This window comes from Panthera onca, chromosome C2, assembly GCF_046562875.1.
Source record: "Panthera onca isolate mPanOnc1 chromosome C2, mPanOnc1 haplotype 2, whole genome shotgun sequence".
In the NCBI taxonomy this organism is placed as follows: Eukaryota; Metazoa; Chordata; class Mammalia; order Carnivora; family Felidae; genus Panthera; species Panthera onca.
In genome coordinates, this window is record NC_138347.1 from 96,828,242 (window position 1) to 96,844,867 (window position 16,626).

General features: G+C 38.3%; 1 protein-coding gene across 12 annotated transcripts in view; it reads left to right on the plus strand.

The window, feature by feature from the left end:
- Positions 1 to 16,626, plus strand: part of MECOM (MDS1 and EVI1 complex locus) — a 558,007-nt gene that overhangs the window by 485,985 nt on the left and 55,396 nt on the right. For 9 of the 12 annotated variants that reach the window (XM_060639164.2, XM_060639159.2, XM_060639161.2 and 6 more), the window contains one exon: positions 12,343 to 12,477. In XM_060639164.2, coding sequence (XP_060495147.2) covers positions 12,343 to 12,477 — 135 coding nt within the window. Of the gene's footprint in view, positions 1 to 8,562; positions 9,482 to 9,505; positions 9,723 to 9,787; positions 9,972 to 12,342; positions 12,478 to 16,626 lie in introns of those variants that run through there. The other 3 variants (XM_060639168.3, XM_060639169.2, XM_060639170.2) reach the window with 3 other exon arrangements.

The following is a 16,626-nucleotide window of genomic DNA, read 5'->3' on the forward strand; positions in this document are numbered from 1 at the left end:
CAAGAGGGAGTTACTACCTTATTTAACCACAGAACACATTCTTGGGGAAGACGGGCTAACAAGTCACTGGTTAGAAAATGCTCACGTGAAGAGTGTTTCTGGCCATTAAACAGCCTATAGGTAAATTGGCAGATAACATATTACAAATGACCCTAAATATGATGACTGACTAGTGAATGATTTTAATAACAAGTACTGTAAGGGTGCCTGGATGGCTGTGTATGAGCTCGACAAATAGTGCTAGTATTTCCATTGTTTCATCTCCTGAATGCCGTGACTGTAAGAAAATGTGAAGGACCCGCATGAACACAGTTAAAGGACCAAGAACTTCTGCTCACATCCCTAGTTGCTAACCAGAACTAAGGACCTGTTTGGAGGGAAGAACGAGGATATGGGCCTACCAAGATAAATTTGACATCAAATTAGAGAGGAGACTGCGTTTGGAATTAGGGGCTTTATTTTCTAGCACGTTAGGATCCATCAGAATCTTTATTAGTGTGTTTTTTCTTTGTTTTCTACCTTTTCTTTTCTTTTTTAGGTAAAACAAAACATTGTTATACCTTTGTTATTTCAGGAAGGCTAATTTTTGGTCTACAGATGCCATAAAATTCAGGCCTAATATGACAAGGGCCTTCATTAGGCCGGTGCCTGTGGGAAGATGAAGGCTCTGTAGTAACAATTTAACAGACTGACCAAGTCAGTGACTGTTTACTGGGGATAAGGGAAACGAAAGAGTCCAAGATGTTGTCCAGGGTTGGCACTCAGGTAAAGGGCAGATAGAACAGAAACATAAATATGAGTGATAGGGAGCTGCTTCTGGACATTAGCAGTGGCAGGAGTTTCTATCTCTAAATTCCCTAAAAGAGACTTATCAGGGCATCAGGTGATTCCCATGGGGGTACAATGTTAAATAGTCCAGTTTTCTTGGCTATTATAGCAATTCCTCATACATCTAGGCATAATGAATTTACTCTTACAAGGGAAGTTCAAAGGTAGTTTTAGCCCATTATGAAAAGATGGGGCTGAAGATGTTAGTATGAATGAAACTTGATCCCATCTTTAAGAATTTAAGCTACAATGACCCTTAAGAAGGATTTTTGATGATTTTAATAATGAACAGTGAGCAATGACTTTAGTAACGAACACTACTGTAAGGCAAGGTAGACCTGGCTATAAACCAGAATTGAAGCAAAGATGATTTGGGGTGAATGATGAAAAAAGGTCAGACTTGGTTGGTAGGAATCAGTGGGCATAAAAAAGGGGGTCTTTGAAGGGCAGATAAGATTTCATCCAAGATAATCAAGGCAAAATGGATTATAGGCCGAGGAACAATAATGGTTAGAATAACAATTATTTTAGTAATACCAATAATAATAATAGCTGTTTTAATTGACCATATGGTATGCACCATGCATGATTCTAAGTGATTTACTTACATCTCTTCATTTAATTGTCAAAAAATGGAATGAGTTTATACTGAATCATTAGACAACTGAAACCCATTGAAGAATTTTGAACAGAAAAGTGATTAAGAGCTGATGCTGGGGAAGATGAACAGTATTGAGCATCAACTAGTGGGAAGGTGAGCTGTGGTCAGATGATCTGTTAAGAGGTCATTGCAATAATTCAGACAACAGGTAACAGGCATCTAAGCTGGGCATCCATGGGTGGGAATGAAAAGCGAGGAAGATTCTCACACATTTTTTCAACAAACATCTACTGAATACCTCCATATGAGGTACCATATGAGGTACAATACCTCCAGGTGTTGTATTAGGCTCTGGGCAATAGAAGCAAATAAAATATACCCAATCCCTGCTATTCTGGCACTTAAAGTCTACCAGAGGACATGGTAGAGAATAAGTTTACTGGCCTTGGTAATAAATATTGACCTAAAACTAGTCCAGATGTGTGTGTATGGGTGTGTATATGTGTGTGGATGGCTTCCTAACCTGGTTTTTAGGGATCTTAACCTCAATGACATTTTACCTCTGCCTCAGAGCTCTCCCTCTTACTGATTGGCAGAGAACGCAGTGGGTAGGACAGAACAAACTAAGCTGCAAGCCCGACAGAGACAGACATCTTCAGGGGTAGCACAGCTTGAGAGAGCAAAAACATTTTTCTTAAAATTCTTCTCTTCCGTAGGTCAGGGTAAGGATTAGGGCAACTGGCATTGGAATGGAAGAAAGAGGATAGAAAAATACTTCGATTTTGCCATTCTTCAAAATACAGACTAGACTATCTTCCTCATTGTGTGTGTATGTAAGTCTGTTCTAACCCATTATACCAACACCAATACTGTGAAGCTTATAGTATTTTGACCTGTTCCCATGAACTCAGAGCAGTTCACACTCATATTACCCGATTTATTTTCCCAACATTCCTGTTAGGCTGATATTATGAAACTCTCATGGAAACCAACTCAAAGGTTAAGTGACTTACCCAAAGGCACATAGCTAGGGGTGGAGACAGAAGTAGAGAAAGGTCTTCCAGCTCACTTTCCCCACAAAATTATGAGTCTACAACCACTAAAGCAACGGTGTTTTCATAGCCTCAGGGAAGAAGCTGACCCTCAAGTTATTGCATAATGTGCTGAATAGTGTCTCGAGAGATTGAATTAATTAAAATTAATAAAATAATTAAAAATTAATTCCTAACAGAATTGGAGTTAATTCTAAAAGCATTTAGTACATTCATTCTTTGATCCAAAGTTAGGAAGAATGAGGAATTTGGCTTTTGAAGACTAATTGTAATCATGATCCAAGTTATCATCTAAAAAAGAAAAAGATAAAAGTAATTTTTGCTCGGTGACCTAAAAATGTTCATTGTCTCAACAGCCAGATTGATGTGTTGTATGTTTTTTGCAATTACTTATTTTTCAGTTTTTGTGAATATTTATTTGTTTAGTTTTTTTTTAATGCATCTTTTAATGCATATACGTCAGAGCATTAAACATTTCTACTTTGGGTGGATAAAGAAGAGAAAAATAATGGTATTTCATCTCTTTTTCTCTACCAAAATTTTACTATATTTTATTAAAGTTTTTATTTTATAACAGTGTTTTCATTTAAACTTCGTATGAATTTGTTGTTGTTGTTGTTGTGCTTTCGCCACAAAATAACCACTCAGTGTAATAGCTTAGGACTGAAATACATCAAAATAGCCAAACAAAAAATATTTTAAATATGGCAGTCTTAATTGGAGTTTAGGAAATAAATCTTTGAGTATAATAATTTATTCACTAGAGCTGTTGTCTCAGCAAAGTATTTCATCTTAGTTTCCAAAGGGCTGCTAGTCATTACTAAATATATTTAGAGTAAAGCAAAAAAAAAAAAAAAAAATGGAAAAAAAAAAGAAATTCACTTTCAGTGTGGCCAAATATACGATAAAATACTCAAATGGTAAGAAAGTCATCTGCATTTTTTAAAAGATCAGCTAGGTGATTATGCTTGTGTAGTTCATTAATAAATTGGAAGTAGGTAATGGTTCACTGGGGAAACTTTTATATCACAGTATCTGTTTTGAGGGATCCCATGCTGTAGGGACAATAACGGGGTGCTAATTCTGCACGCACACAGTGCCGTCCTACAAAGACATCGAGATTTGTAGGAAATCAAGCCTCCAGCAGTCCTGGCAAGCCAGACTGACCCCAGCAAATGAAAATAATCAGAAGTAATTAGAAGCGTGCTGGACTACTCCTCGGAGAGCCGAGCGGGAGAGTAAACATGCCTGAATCCTCGAGCCACTGCAAAGGCCCATGTCTGAGCTGTTAGGTGCCCTGACCTTGTCCACATAAAGATGTGATTTATGAAGTGCAGGGCACAGCAGCAGGGCTTCTGTCTTCTCCTGGAGAACCAAATTACTGAGGTGGGGATTAACATGCTTTCAGTAGGGCCCATTTCCAGACCAAGGGAAATTTTTTATTTACATTTTTTTTACGTTTAATTTCCTTTTTTCATTTTTTTTCAACAGCCCCCCCCCCCCACCCATAGATTAAAAACAACAACAACAACAAAACAAAAAACAAAGTCCATCAAGAGAGACAAGAAACATCTCTCCTGAGGAGTGATGATGTGTGTTTGTGACTATAGACATTCCGAGCCCTTTTTGTTTGTAAACTTACTGTGCTGGACTGTTTTGTTTGTGTCTACCTACCCAGCACCACAGAATTCACCTTCAAATTTAGGGGGCCCATCTTGGGAAATACGCCCCTGATTAAAACATATAAACTAAAATTAAACAAAATATTCCTTTGATTCCTTGGCTTTCTGACCTAGTTTCTCTGGCTAGATGTTATGCTTCATTACAAGGCTTACTCTTTAAGTAAAAGGATTTGGGAGAAGAACTTGTAGGTGGTCAAGAATCTGGAGGGAAAGAAGAAGGAGAGACAAATTGGGAGTTTCTGTATTGGGAAAAATATTTATAGGAAAATCAGTGGGGAGTCTCTTGAGTCCTAAAGACGTACTTACTATATTTTTTCTTATCTTAGTCTCAGCTAAGTTAGATTTTACAAAATCCTGTTCTGATGTGGAAAAGAAAGCATCGATTTTCTTTTTAAACACACATCAATATCTATACATGAAGCTAATTTAATTAGCAAGCAGTTATTGTTCAGCCAAATGTCAATTTCTCAGATTATTTCATGCTTCTTGACATGAACTGTATGAAACAAGATTTAACAGGATCTCCATGAATGAAACTGCACTTGAGAAATGTAAAAATGCACTTGTATGTTCTTGAAAAGCTACAAAAAAAGAGTGTTAAAACAAAAATGTCAGGCTTGAAGTTCAGTGTATATTTAGCCACCTCAAGAAACCCAAAGCTGTGGAATTAAGGGAAGTCTACTTAGGCTGAGGTTATAAAGTGCCTTCCTCTATAAACTAAAAACATAATGTCAGGGTGAATGGGAACATACTTTATTAACTTTATGGTATTGAAAACTGCCAGCAAGTTGTCTTGTTTTTAAATATTGTCCTCTGCAGAGTGTTACAGGGCTGTTTGTCCACAGGAAGCCTATTAAAAGTGGACAGTGCAGTCATTTCATCTGGCTTTGGCTGGACTGCTTTTCTTTCCTTTAATGATGTGCTGGAATGTACCATGCCCATAGGGTCTCCATTAGCAGAACTTTTACTTCTGGGACAGCCATGAAGTTGAAGGCTTAAAAGAGGCATCAGCTTACAGTCTTGTGGGAATCACTTGAATACTGAAGCACTAACTTCTTACTGCTTTAACTAATATATTGACTTATTTTAAATAAACAGTTACACAATGAAGGCAGAGCCAGTGGCCTTATTGGAAATCTTTGAGCCTTTTAAAGATTCTGCAATCCACGCAGATGGGGGAGGAAGGAAGGGGCCTGAGGAGGGTTTATGCCCTTTTCAAACCAGGAAGAAAACACATTAACCTCTCCCACCCCAGCCCTGCCATCAGCCAAAGGGGGATCTTTACAGCTCCCAGAAAATCTATCAACTCACACTCAAACCTCATATTTTCCAATGCCTTTTTCCTGGTAAACAACAATTAACAGACTGGGACAGAAAAAACAATAATTCCTTCTGGAAAAAAATGTTTTTAAAGTAGGATTCTTCTTAAACAGTGGTGGTGAATCAGTCTATTTTCTGCTTTCTCCAGAGCTATACATTTGTTATAGTATGTTCTTCCATTCCATCCCCTTAATATTTAGATCATTTGTCCTGATACATGTTTGCAAATTAAAGTTGGTTTGAGATTATAGTAAAACCATTATTTTTAATAGCCCATTTCAAGGGCAGCGTTAAACACTGCAGAACACGCATGTTACTGATTACTGCTGAGCAGACAGCGGCTTTTGCAGATTAATTTGTAACTGGGAACTACTGTAAACAGATTTCACCCGAAATCCCAAGGAATAAAGGGAATTGGTGGTGGTATTTGGCTCCTTGTATTTATTTATTGTTTTAGAAACCTCCTGATGGAAAGCAAGTTAACCAGGGAGAAAAACAAGCGCTGTGCAAAAACCTTTTTTCTCCAGTGCTCCGTCTCTTCTGTTTCACTTCTTACGGGAGGAGGTGGGTCAGGGTCTTCTCCTAAAGGGTTATTATGGAAATAGCAAGAGGCTCCTTTCTTGAGAAACAAGGCCCATCTAACTATTCTGGGATTTCAGGACCCTACTTGTAAACTTCAAGCTGCGTCGTCGGGGGAAGAAAAGTGGGGTGACTCTGTCTTTCCGCGAAGTTATTATATAATCAAAAAAGAGAGGGGGCGGGGTGTGAGGGAGGGAGAGAGCGGGAGCGCGAGAGCGAAGGGTGGGGGGAGCAAGAGCGAGGGAGAGAGATTGATATTTCTTGTTTGCCCGGGTCCTTCTGATGATTTCCTTTAGTCTTTCTCACTAGTAATTCAGCAGAGAGCAAGACTGATGATGATGATATTGATAAAATAATGATGAGGCTAAATAATCCCCCATCTCTCTAGATAAATCTTCCAAGGTTTCAGAGAGAAGGCGTTAACACTTTTGGCTCTGTTTGGAGAAGAGAATTTCCTACGTGGAACTAGTCCTAGCTCAGGCGGGTGTCCGCGGTTCTGGACTGCAGGGTGCCCTCGGCCAGAAGCTCGGGAAGTGCGGGCCGGCGTGCTGGGCGCAGGGCAAAGACGGAGGCCGGCGCCCGGCGGAAGGCAGGGGTTCACCTGGGTGGTTGAAGCCGCAGCCGCAGCGCCTTAGTTCGGGGTGCAACGCCATCTACCGGCCTCAGCCACATCTGCAAGTACCCAGACCTTGAAAGTCGCCCCGCCTCCCCCACCCGAACCCAATATAAGGGAAAAAACTCCGAGGCCCTTTCCACGAAATCCTAATTTAGCCAGAACGTGCCACAGATTCTACCCGACCTTTTGTTTATCCACCGACATTTCCTCCTTTTCAGAGCCGCTTTGTAAAGGGCAAGGTGGCGGGGGCCGCGGGGCTGGGGCGGGGGATTGGGGCGCTCAGCTCTCAGACCCCCTGATCAGGCCGCACTGTCTGAAGCAATCGGTTCCCCAGATTACTTGTATTTAATACACAATGCATCATAAAACAAATCCCTCATCCTGACAGGAAGAAAATAGAACAGCTCATAGCTCGAGCCGGTCCAATTTATGGCTAAATTAAAAAAAAAAAAAAAAAAAAAAAAAAAAAGGGCTCCGACAATGGGCAAGTTGAGGAAGGGCAGGAAATCAATGGCAGCAAACCGGGGGCTCTTAAAGGTTCTCAAGCGCCGAACTCTATGGGAATATCTGACCGGGTTTTAGGTTATTTACAAAGGATTTTTCCTGTCCTACCTACCACTGCTGTGCGATTTTTCCTCAAACAATGGCCATTATCTGAAATAACAGTTCAATGTCACAGATAACAGGCCACCGAAACGAATTAGTCACCACCTCTTGTCATTTTCTCTCTCCCACATCCCTCCCTTTTGTTACTATTTTTGTTTTTTAAATCAGCATTTTGGGGAAATATACATCTACTAGATTTACACGTCTATTTGCACTTGGAGAAAACAAAAAGGGGACTTGGCGTTGTCCCCGTTCGCTGATAAAGTTCAACATAAGCACGCTTTCCATAGCCTTTCCCTCCGCCCCTCCCCCTCAAGGGTCCCTGGACCGGCTTACTTTGCTTAACTTTCCATTGTTGAGTTGAGAAGTTGGATTTGTTCATTTGTTTTTATGAATGGAATTTTGTGATAAAAAAAATTATTTCCATTTAACCGTTGGGTTTTACTAAAATTTCAAAGGTTGGCTATAGGTAAATCCGTAGACTCTTTTATTTTGTCACGCATTCCTATATTCCTTCTTCCGGTGCTGTTTCTGAAATGTTTTGATAAAAAGTGACCATTTATATTAGAAAGTTATTAATCACCGTACAGTACTGATCCCCCAAAGCAGTATTTATAATGTTAAAACTTTAAAAATAACCTGAGTTGTCAAACTGCTTAATTCCACTTTTGGTCGTTAATGGTGTTTTAATTAACGTATTACAGAATATGGCAAAAACTCACCAGACAATTGTCAATCTCTCCAAGACCTTAATACGCTATTTGGGCAGGTTATTGGCAAAACATGTTTCAGATTTTGAAATTACTTCTTTTAAGACAAACATGATTTGAAAAAGTAGCATGCTCTTCAGCTGACCTAACTATAATAATAGAGAACAGAGCATGAATTTCAATAATAATCATTTAAAAAGATGCTTAGCAGAAAACTGGAAATGGACATGTCAACTTTCACTGTTAGGCTGTTGTTTTCTGAGAATTTCTAAACTAATTATGAGGTTTAGCATGAGCCAGTGTCTCTTCACCCTAAACCCCATTCTCATTCTCGCCCCCTCCAGCGCCCCACCCCCAGGCTTGGTGCACACACCCTCACACCCCCCCAAAGCACTTCTCCACCGGATCACTCCCATCCCCCACCTCCAACACACACACGCACGCACACACACACACTTACACTTGTGCTTTCAGGACACCTAAACAGAGGATATTTCCCTAGGGAAAGAAATCCTGTCTGGCGAGATCTCCCCATTGGTTGTTTACCCGGAGAAATCTACATGCTTAAGGGGGATGGTGTATCCATAATCAGTCTGTCCCTATAGGACTTGGGTCTTGGCGACCTTTTTGTGACCTCTCCCGCCAGAGGAGGCTGCTGTCACTTTAAAAATTTACTGAAAGAGGAGCCCCGTCTGGCTTCCGACACTCTGGGCGGCGGGAGATAGCTCCCTTTCTCCCTCGCCCCGGGTTCTTTCTGGATGGCCGAGCAGATCTTCTTTAAAGAGACAGTTCATGAAATAGAAACCCGGCGGCTGCGCTTGGAGTTGCGAAAGGGGACGATCCCGTGAGGGTCTAGGACTGGGGAAGGCGCTACGGAGGATCTGAAAGAGGGCTAGAGCTCCCCTCGCCTCCCCAGGCCCCCCACCTTTTCAAACTCTGCCCCTCCTGCCTGTCCCCCCCACCCCCCCCTGGAACTGGGAGAGAGAAGTGGAAGAAGTTTTAGTGGGTTTCAGATAACTTTCATTACACATCGGGCTGATAAGAGCAAGAGAAAGTGAGAAAAGAGGGAGGTGATGTGAACCAGAAGGAATAGCTCCGAGCTCATTTAGGAAGGGGGAAAAAAAAGCCAAAACACACCAAACCCGGGTCACCCAGACGAAAGGAGACTTCATTTCTGGTCTTAAAAATACACTGTTGGCGGACAATAAATCTGAAACGCGTGGTCCTGGCGAGCAGATCCTAGAAACGGACAAAGTTATCAGAGACCTATTCGGAAATCCAGACGCGAGGCTTTCTTTTTTCCTTTTTCTTTCTTTTCTTTTTTTTTTTCTTTTTTTTTTTTTTTAAACATCCCGAAATGTGGTTCGGGATCGTTTGAAAGGATTTTCGTGCAGGAAAGCTGGGGGCTGCTGATTATTTTATTTTGTTTGTTTTAATTCTTCTGTGATTGCCTTTTATTGCTGAGTTGAGGCCATAGAAATCTTAAGGTAAGAGAACGCACTTAAAAAAAAAAAGTCTTGGCGATGTGCATAGTTTGTAACTTCGGACACTTTTCTGCCTTGGCACCCCTTCTCCGGGGCACCCCCCGCCCCCCCAGCCTTCTTCTCCTACTTGCCCGCAGTCTCGCGGAGCCCTGCTGCTTATCTACGTTGCTGAGACTGGCGATTTCCTTGTTCCTCCTGACGGTGCGGTCTGGACGCGTCTCCGGGGTGGGTCGTCCGGCCTTCGGTGGGTCTCTCTCCCGGCTGTCGGCCTTTTTTCCCTCTTGCTCGTCTCCTACTTCCCCTCCCTCCGTGTGTCTGTCCGTCGGTATCAGGGACGCAGAAGGTGGGGTTGCCAAAATCTGAATTCCTGGCACCGGCCACGCGACTTTGGAGCCGCTTTCGGCCGAGTTCCACCTTGCCAAGTAACAGCTTTGCTGTCCAACATCGTGTGCTGCTTCGCGAGAAAGTCACATTCGGACCCTTTGGCTAGAATGTAGGGATTTTTTTTTTTTTCTTTCCTTTTGCTGTTGGTTTTTGAAAGGGCCTTTCTCTAAAGTCCACCTAAAGGGAATTCTTTTTTTTTTTTTTTAAGCTATCTTTGGAACTTGACAGCCTTTAAAAACACAGCAGTGTGTTAGATGAAATGACAGAAGATGTGTTGTTACTTTATTTTATTCGAGATTTCCGAGACGATTAAGACATTTGGGAGACAAATGCAGTTCTGCTAGCAAATCAAAAGTGAATAATTCACCCAGGGGGGGAAACGTTTCTGGAGAAAGTTCAGCTTTTGTCTTGGGGCAAGAATATTGAGAGTAAGAAAGTTAATATGTTGATGAAATATTTGAATAATCATGTAACATATATGTAAAAAGACATTCTTTGGGAATGAACCTGTTTTTAAATTAATTTCACTGTTGACAGTGGCAATGGCAATAATGTTAACACGGAATAAAATTACACCTAGAATTTTTATGTGCAGTATATGCAATACTTAACTCCCTGCCCCCCGCAAAAGGGAATGCTGGAAAGCTAAGGGGATAGATGATGCTTGACTTTGAAATTAACAAGTTTTCCACCTCTTTCTGCAAATATGAAATGGAACTGGTGTTGCATTTCACTGACTTCACTCTATTTCCTTCATTAAATATTTCTCTCCTGTGTCAGTAGAACTGCCTTTTTGTTTTTGCTAGTCAAGAAAACAAATACCAGAAACCAAACAAGCCAAAAAAACTAACAAAACAAAAACACCAACTTTTTACTATTTTAAAATGTGTATTGCTATTGTTATTTATGCTTCTCGTAGACATCTGGGAGGGGGATCTCAAGTTGCCATTTGAGTTACTCAGCGTTGAGAGTTGAAGAAAACAAGTTAAAGTTTGTAATTTAAAAAATAAGAGATTGTTAAAATCGGTCTTTCTCACTAGAGAGGGTATTTAATGTAAACTTTCTGTTGTTGTTAGTGTGAAGAGGTGTCTTGAAAAAGATGTGTGTGTGTGTGTGTGTGTGTGTGTGTGTGTACGTGTGTGTAGCAATTACTATCCCTATCTTCTGTTTTGATTTTTCTTTTTTAAATTGTGGGGCTACTTATTGCCCTTTAATTGCCTCATGGCCAAAGGCTTATTCATAATGCCTCTTAACTAGAGCTCTCAGAGCCCTGGGCTTCTTCTTGAAGTTTGTGGTGAGTTAATGAGTTGAATCTGCAACTAGGTGAATACCTGAATTCTATGCAAGATTGCTTTTGGTCTATGGACCCAAGAGTTTAGTTTTTACTTTTAGATAGGTGTGGATACAGCAAGGTTCTCTGGGAGTTATTTAATGATTTTTTTGTTCTAGAGTGTCTTATTTAGTCTGTGATAGGAAACTTCCTCAAGTTTGCATTAACTGATTGACATTAACATTACCAGCCTTTCTAGTTACTCCCCATTAGGTCAACGACTCTGCAGCTTTTAATATTGATGTTTAAAACATTATTGCTGCTAGTGAATCAGAATAGTTTTGTTTAAGTATGCAAAACCTCAAAAATAGATGTTTCCCATTTAGATTTTTGTTTAATAGGTGTCCTAAGTAATGATTAATATTCAGGATAGGCCAAATGTAATATCATATGAAAAATAACAATACACAAACATATTTAATGATGGCAATTTGTTACAGTATTATTATATATATTTTTACTTGTTCACAAGCCAATTTTGTTATTTTGCTTACTAAACATAAAATTGAAACATGCATTGACATGTGTTAGGTTGCCATATTTTGCATGAGTGTGTATCAATCGTTTGTTTTCATTTGTTTTTCTTAAGTTTTGTCAGAAACATCTATGAGACAAATTTTATTATCTTTTTCAATTCAGGGTATGATTTAGTTGTTTCATGGTAGTGAAATGCAGAGTGAAAAGGAATTTAATAATATTTAAAGTTTTTTTAATTGAATGAATTTAAAGGACAAAAATGTGAAAGTATACACTTTCATGGGAAGACAATCTGAACCTTGAACATTGACAACTTAGTTTAGAAATATTATGTTAATATGTACTATTCAATATTATTTTTTAATAAAAATCACATTGAATAGAACTAAGTCAATAGCACTCATTCATGCATAACAAGGAAACAAGCGTTTTTTGAAATCAATTGATCAGTTTTTGCAATAATTTACAATCGCTTTGTTCTTTTAAAAAACAGTACATTGCTGCTTCTAAGATAATTTATTATCATACCTCCTTTATTAATATGCATGCTGTCTGACTTTTTAAAAAAGGATTTAAAGGAGGACTACACACGAGTAAAATATTTTCAAGCAATTAACTATTCTAATGAATGAACTGATATGGAAACTGATTGTTCTCATCTTCTTCCTTCCAGATCTTAGATGAGTTTTGCAATGTGAAGTTCTGCGTAGATGCTAGTCAACCAGATGTAGGAAGCTGGCTCAAGTACATCAGGTTCGCTGGCTGTTATGATCAGCACAACCTCGTTGCATGCCAGATAAATGATCAGGTACGTTGTAAAGATTTTCTTGTCTTTTCTTTGAGAGCACTAAAGTATCAGTGAAGCCTGAAGAATAAAAATAACAGTGAGTTGCAGTAGACCCTTGTGGCCTGTTTGTTGATAGGGTGAAAGGTAATGTACAAATATAAGTAAGATGCAGAATAAAGTTATTTGCAGCACTGCTTTCTTCCAGTGCTACTTTTTTGGGTGGTTTACTCACTTTGTAACAGTAAACTTCATAAATGTTCTAGTTTTCTGAATGTGATTGGATGATTTAAACACTGAGCACTATTTATTGCTAGATGTTCTTTACCTTTTTTTCTTTACCATCATAATAGGGAAACATTCATAGAAAGTATTGAGGTACTCAATAACACTTTATGAATTTGTGCAGAAAATGGAAGTGATACACTTGAAATATTATATAGATCTTACTTGAAGTAGTAGGTAGATATATATATGGATGATCTATATGTGGACTTACCTGACTATGCATTTTATATTGACTTGCCTGATTACAAATGAGAAACACTTTTAGATTAATCAAAATACTTCTTTTTTTGTGTGTATGTGAAAAGTAGAAAAATATCACTGCTGGAAATTGCTTTATGGAGGCCCATGTAGTGAGGTTAACTGTAATAACAATAGCTATGAAATAAGATCATGAAAATATCATGAAGCATATTTTGCACTCAATAAAGTTAGGTTATGAATCTTGTAACTTTGTATGACAATACCTGAAACAACGAGAGGTTTAGCCTGTTAATTTTTTGTTTTATAAACACTACTGGGTTAGAATTTAATTATGTTACCCATCATTTATTTCTTTTAACCCAATGGTTACCTAAATTAAATATGTTTCAAAGACCATATTAAAATGGTTGTTTGGCAAATTTACTGTGAAAATCACCACCAAGGAAAAGAAAAGTTTAAATTAGATGTTTCCAATTGAAAGCTGTTAAGTAATGCTAGCGTCATATGGTCAAAGACTCTGTTTCAATCATCATTATGAGATTATTCTTTGGCATTTTACCAGCTACCAGATAATTTTTACTGACTAAACTGTATGAGGTAGTAAATTGTAAAATTAGGTTTAAATGGGAATCATTTAAAAATCTTCAACATATATCAAAAATAATAAACCAATCAATGGGTTTTTTTGTCTTTGCTGTAAGAAAACAAGAGGCATTATTGACAAATGAAAACATTATTAAATTAGCTATTGCTTGAGAGCAGAAAATATCCTAAGTCCGTCATATGAGTTACTGTCACATCAACAACACTTTTTGAGCGCACACTATTTGTAGATGTGGGAAATACATAGGTGTTATATAAATGAATGAATTTTTCATGCTATGTTTCTTAAAATAAAGGAGTTGATGGACCTCAAAAGAGAGCTGTAAGATGAAATAATGTATTTATATCATAATAATTATTTGCTATTCATATTTACTGACAATAAGAGCTGTCTCATTGGACAGATCAGACTGTTGTAGGATCAGTGAAAGGATGGTAAGAATGGGACTCTTGGCCAATACATTTTTCATTTAATATTTAGGTGTCTAATATTTTACGGTAAATACACTCGTCATTGGGAATGTTAATTACATTGAAAAAGCAAAACTATTTTTCTATCGCTGACTCTGAATTAGCTTGCTTATTAAGGTAGGCATTTATAATTTTAACACAGTTACTTTTGAGGTATATGTTTGAGGTATATTGCTTTCCAAAGAAAATATGCTGGTTTCATACCAGCATATAATGAATAGCATGTTTACGTATTTTAATGGAAGAATCAGGGAAAATAGTTAATCAGGAAAAGCATAAAAGGTCAATATTAGACACACACCTATTATTGCTGTAAGCACTCATTTTAAGTATATGTGTTGTACTGGCAGACATCTAAGATGGTAACAGAGTGCATATCAAATAACATCATTGTGAAATTGACATTACATGGTCAAGTAAGTTCACCCATAAACAAGGAGACAGGAAAGTGAGAGGTAAAAGTCAGATTTGTGTGATAGGCAATGTATGCATACAATCCTGCTTAGCCCAGTTGACAAGACAAAAGAGAACAGACACTCAGATAATGTATGCATATGTTATAAACGTATTCATCTGTAAGCTTGTATGCATAGTTCTAAAAGTTAATTAAGACTGCAATTTCAGACAGCTTTGAAATGTGAATGCTGGACTAGGTACAATGAAAAAAAGAGCTGACTAAAGAGATTCTGTAGGTCTGTTTTTTCGCTCTCTTTTCCATGAGGAGTAAGAGCTGACAAGTGGTGAGCAAGCACAACTCATCACATAAGAACACTCCCATTGTGTGAGATATATTTAATGTCCATAAAGAGAGGGACTCTGGATCAGGGGCAATTATTAAACACAAACAACAGCTCACCTGCACAACACAAAAGTAAATGAAGCGCTCTCGAGAAATTGTAAAAAACAAAACAAAACAAAACAAAAAGGTGTTTCTCTTCACTCCAATTCTGAGATAGAACGCAAGTTTAGAAAACGAATTTTAATACCACGACAGGTATTAACTCTTGGACTATAAAGAGGAAGAATGTCAGATGGATCTTTCCACTGTAGCCTGGTCATTGTAATAATTATTATATCTAACAAAGAAGGGAAAAGATGGCCCAGAACAAAACAAGGGTGTAGAAATTATAGTTTATTTTTGGGAAGGTAGATATTTTTAGAAATTCTGACATTAAAGACCAAACTTAATCAATGTGGATCAGTTTTATAATGATGTAGAGGAGTGGTATAAAAGTGAATAAATGTTCTTGCTAAGATGATAATACAGTTGATGATAGTGAGACAGTCAAAACGTGTACTGAATAAAACCCATATTTGGTTTGTTTGGGGGTGAACAAGTACTTAGAAACAGCATGGATTTTGATTTTCAAGTAAAGTTGGAAAAGGATGTAATCTGGTTCATCTGGCTGTTTGATTAACATTTTTCTAATACCTCTGTGCAAGCATTTTATTTGAGGGGATTTTAATTTTTAAATTTAAATTCTCCAGTAGATTTCTGTGAATTATTTTATTTCAGGTTTTTTTTTCCAGGCCAGAGTGAGCTTTGTGGCAGTTTTCTTTCTTACTGCTTCCTAGAAAGACTCACGTTTGTTGTTTTTAGATGTCTCTTCATGTTTTCAAAATTACTGCAGTGATGCTTTTGGAGATAGGAGTTCGGAAATACTGGCATGAGCGTTTAATCATAATTTCTAACTAGCTGCAGCTTCTGGCTGATATCCTTTACCAGCTCCCTGAAAATATTATATTAACTATAGTAATTTATCTTTGTAGAAGAAGGCCACACCAAAGACACTAGTAAATTAAGCTCTGAACACATTCAGGTCATAAAATAGAAGATCCATTATAATATCAAAGGTTCTTTATCCTTGAAATCCTAATTATTTTCCCCATATTCCTTAAAGTTTCTGTACAATGTTACATAGCCACACTGTTGTGGTACAGCATTTAGCCGCATATTTTTATTGAGACAGACAATGCTTCGATATTTTTACATTTTAACAGTCTGAAATTGTCCCTGGTTGTTTTCAGGAGCAAGAACTGGCACTGAGAGGTAGAGCAGGGCAGGAGCAAAAGCAGAGAGTTGGATAATGACAGCTCTTTCCAGAATAGGTCCTCAGGAGGACCAAATATGTAGAGGAAGCATGAAAACAGTTAATTACTTTGAGTTTCATTTACATCTAGACTCACCCATGTGTCTAATGTTAAAGAAGCAAACATCTAGACGGCTTGCTTAGGTTTTCTTTCTTTCTTTTTTATTCTGGATATTTTGATGTCCTTTCCTTTGATGTCTTGTAGATATCTTTACAGACCATTCTGCTGGGTGAGTGTAGCACATTGCTTTAGATTTGGTCCCACCCACTCCTGCCTTTCCCTCCATCCTTTAAGAAGTTTCCTCAGACCTCCACATTTCGGTATTTTCACCTTGATCAAAGACAAGATGACCCATAGACCCCCTATCCACCTCAAACAAGGCCAGTTGTCATCTATGATATGTTCATAAATTTGAGGCACTTATGCAATAGCTCTTTGGACACAGGTTTTCCTCTTCTACCTCATGGTGAAACCATATTGGTTGTAATCAGACAGGTCACCAAGGCACAAGTTGTGTAA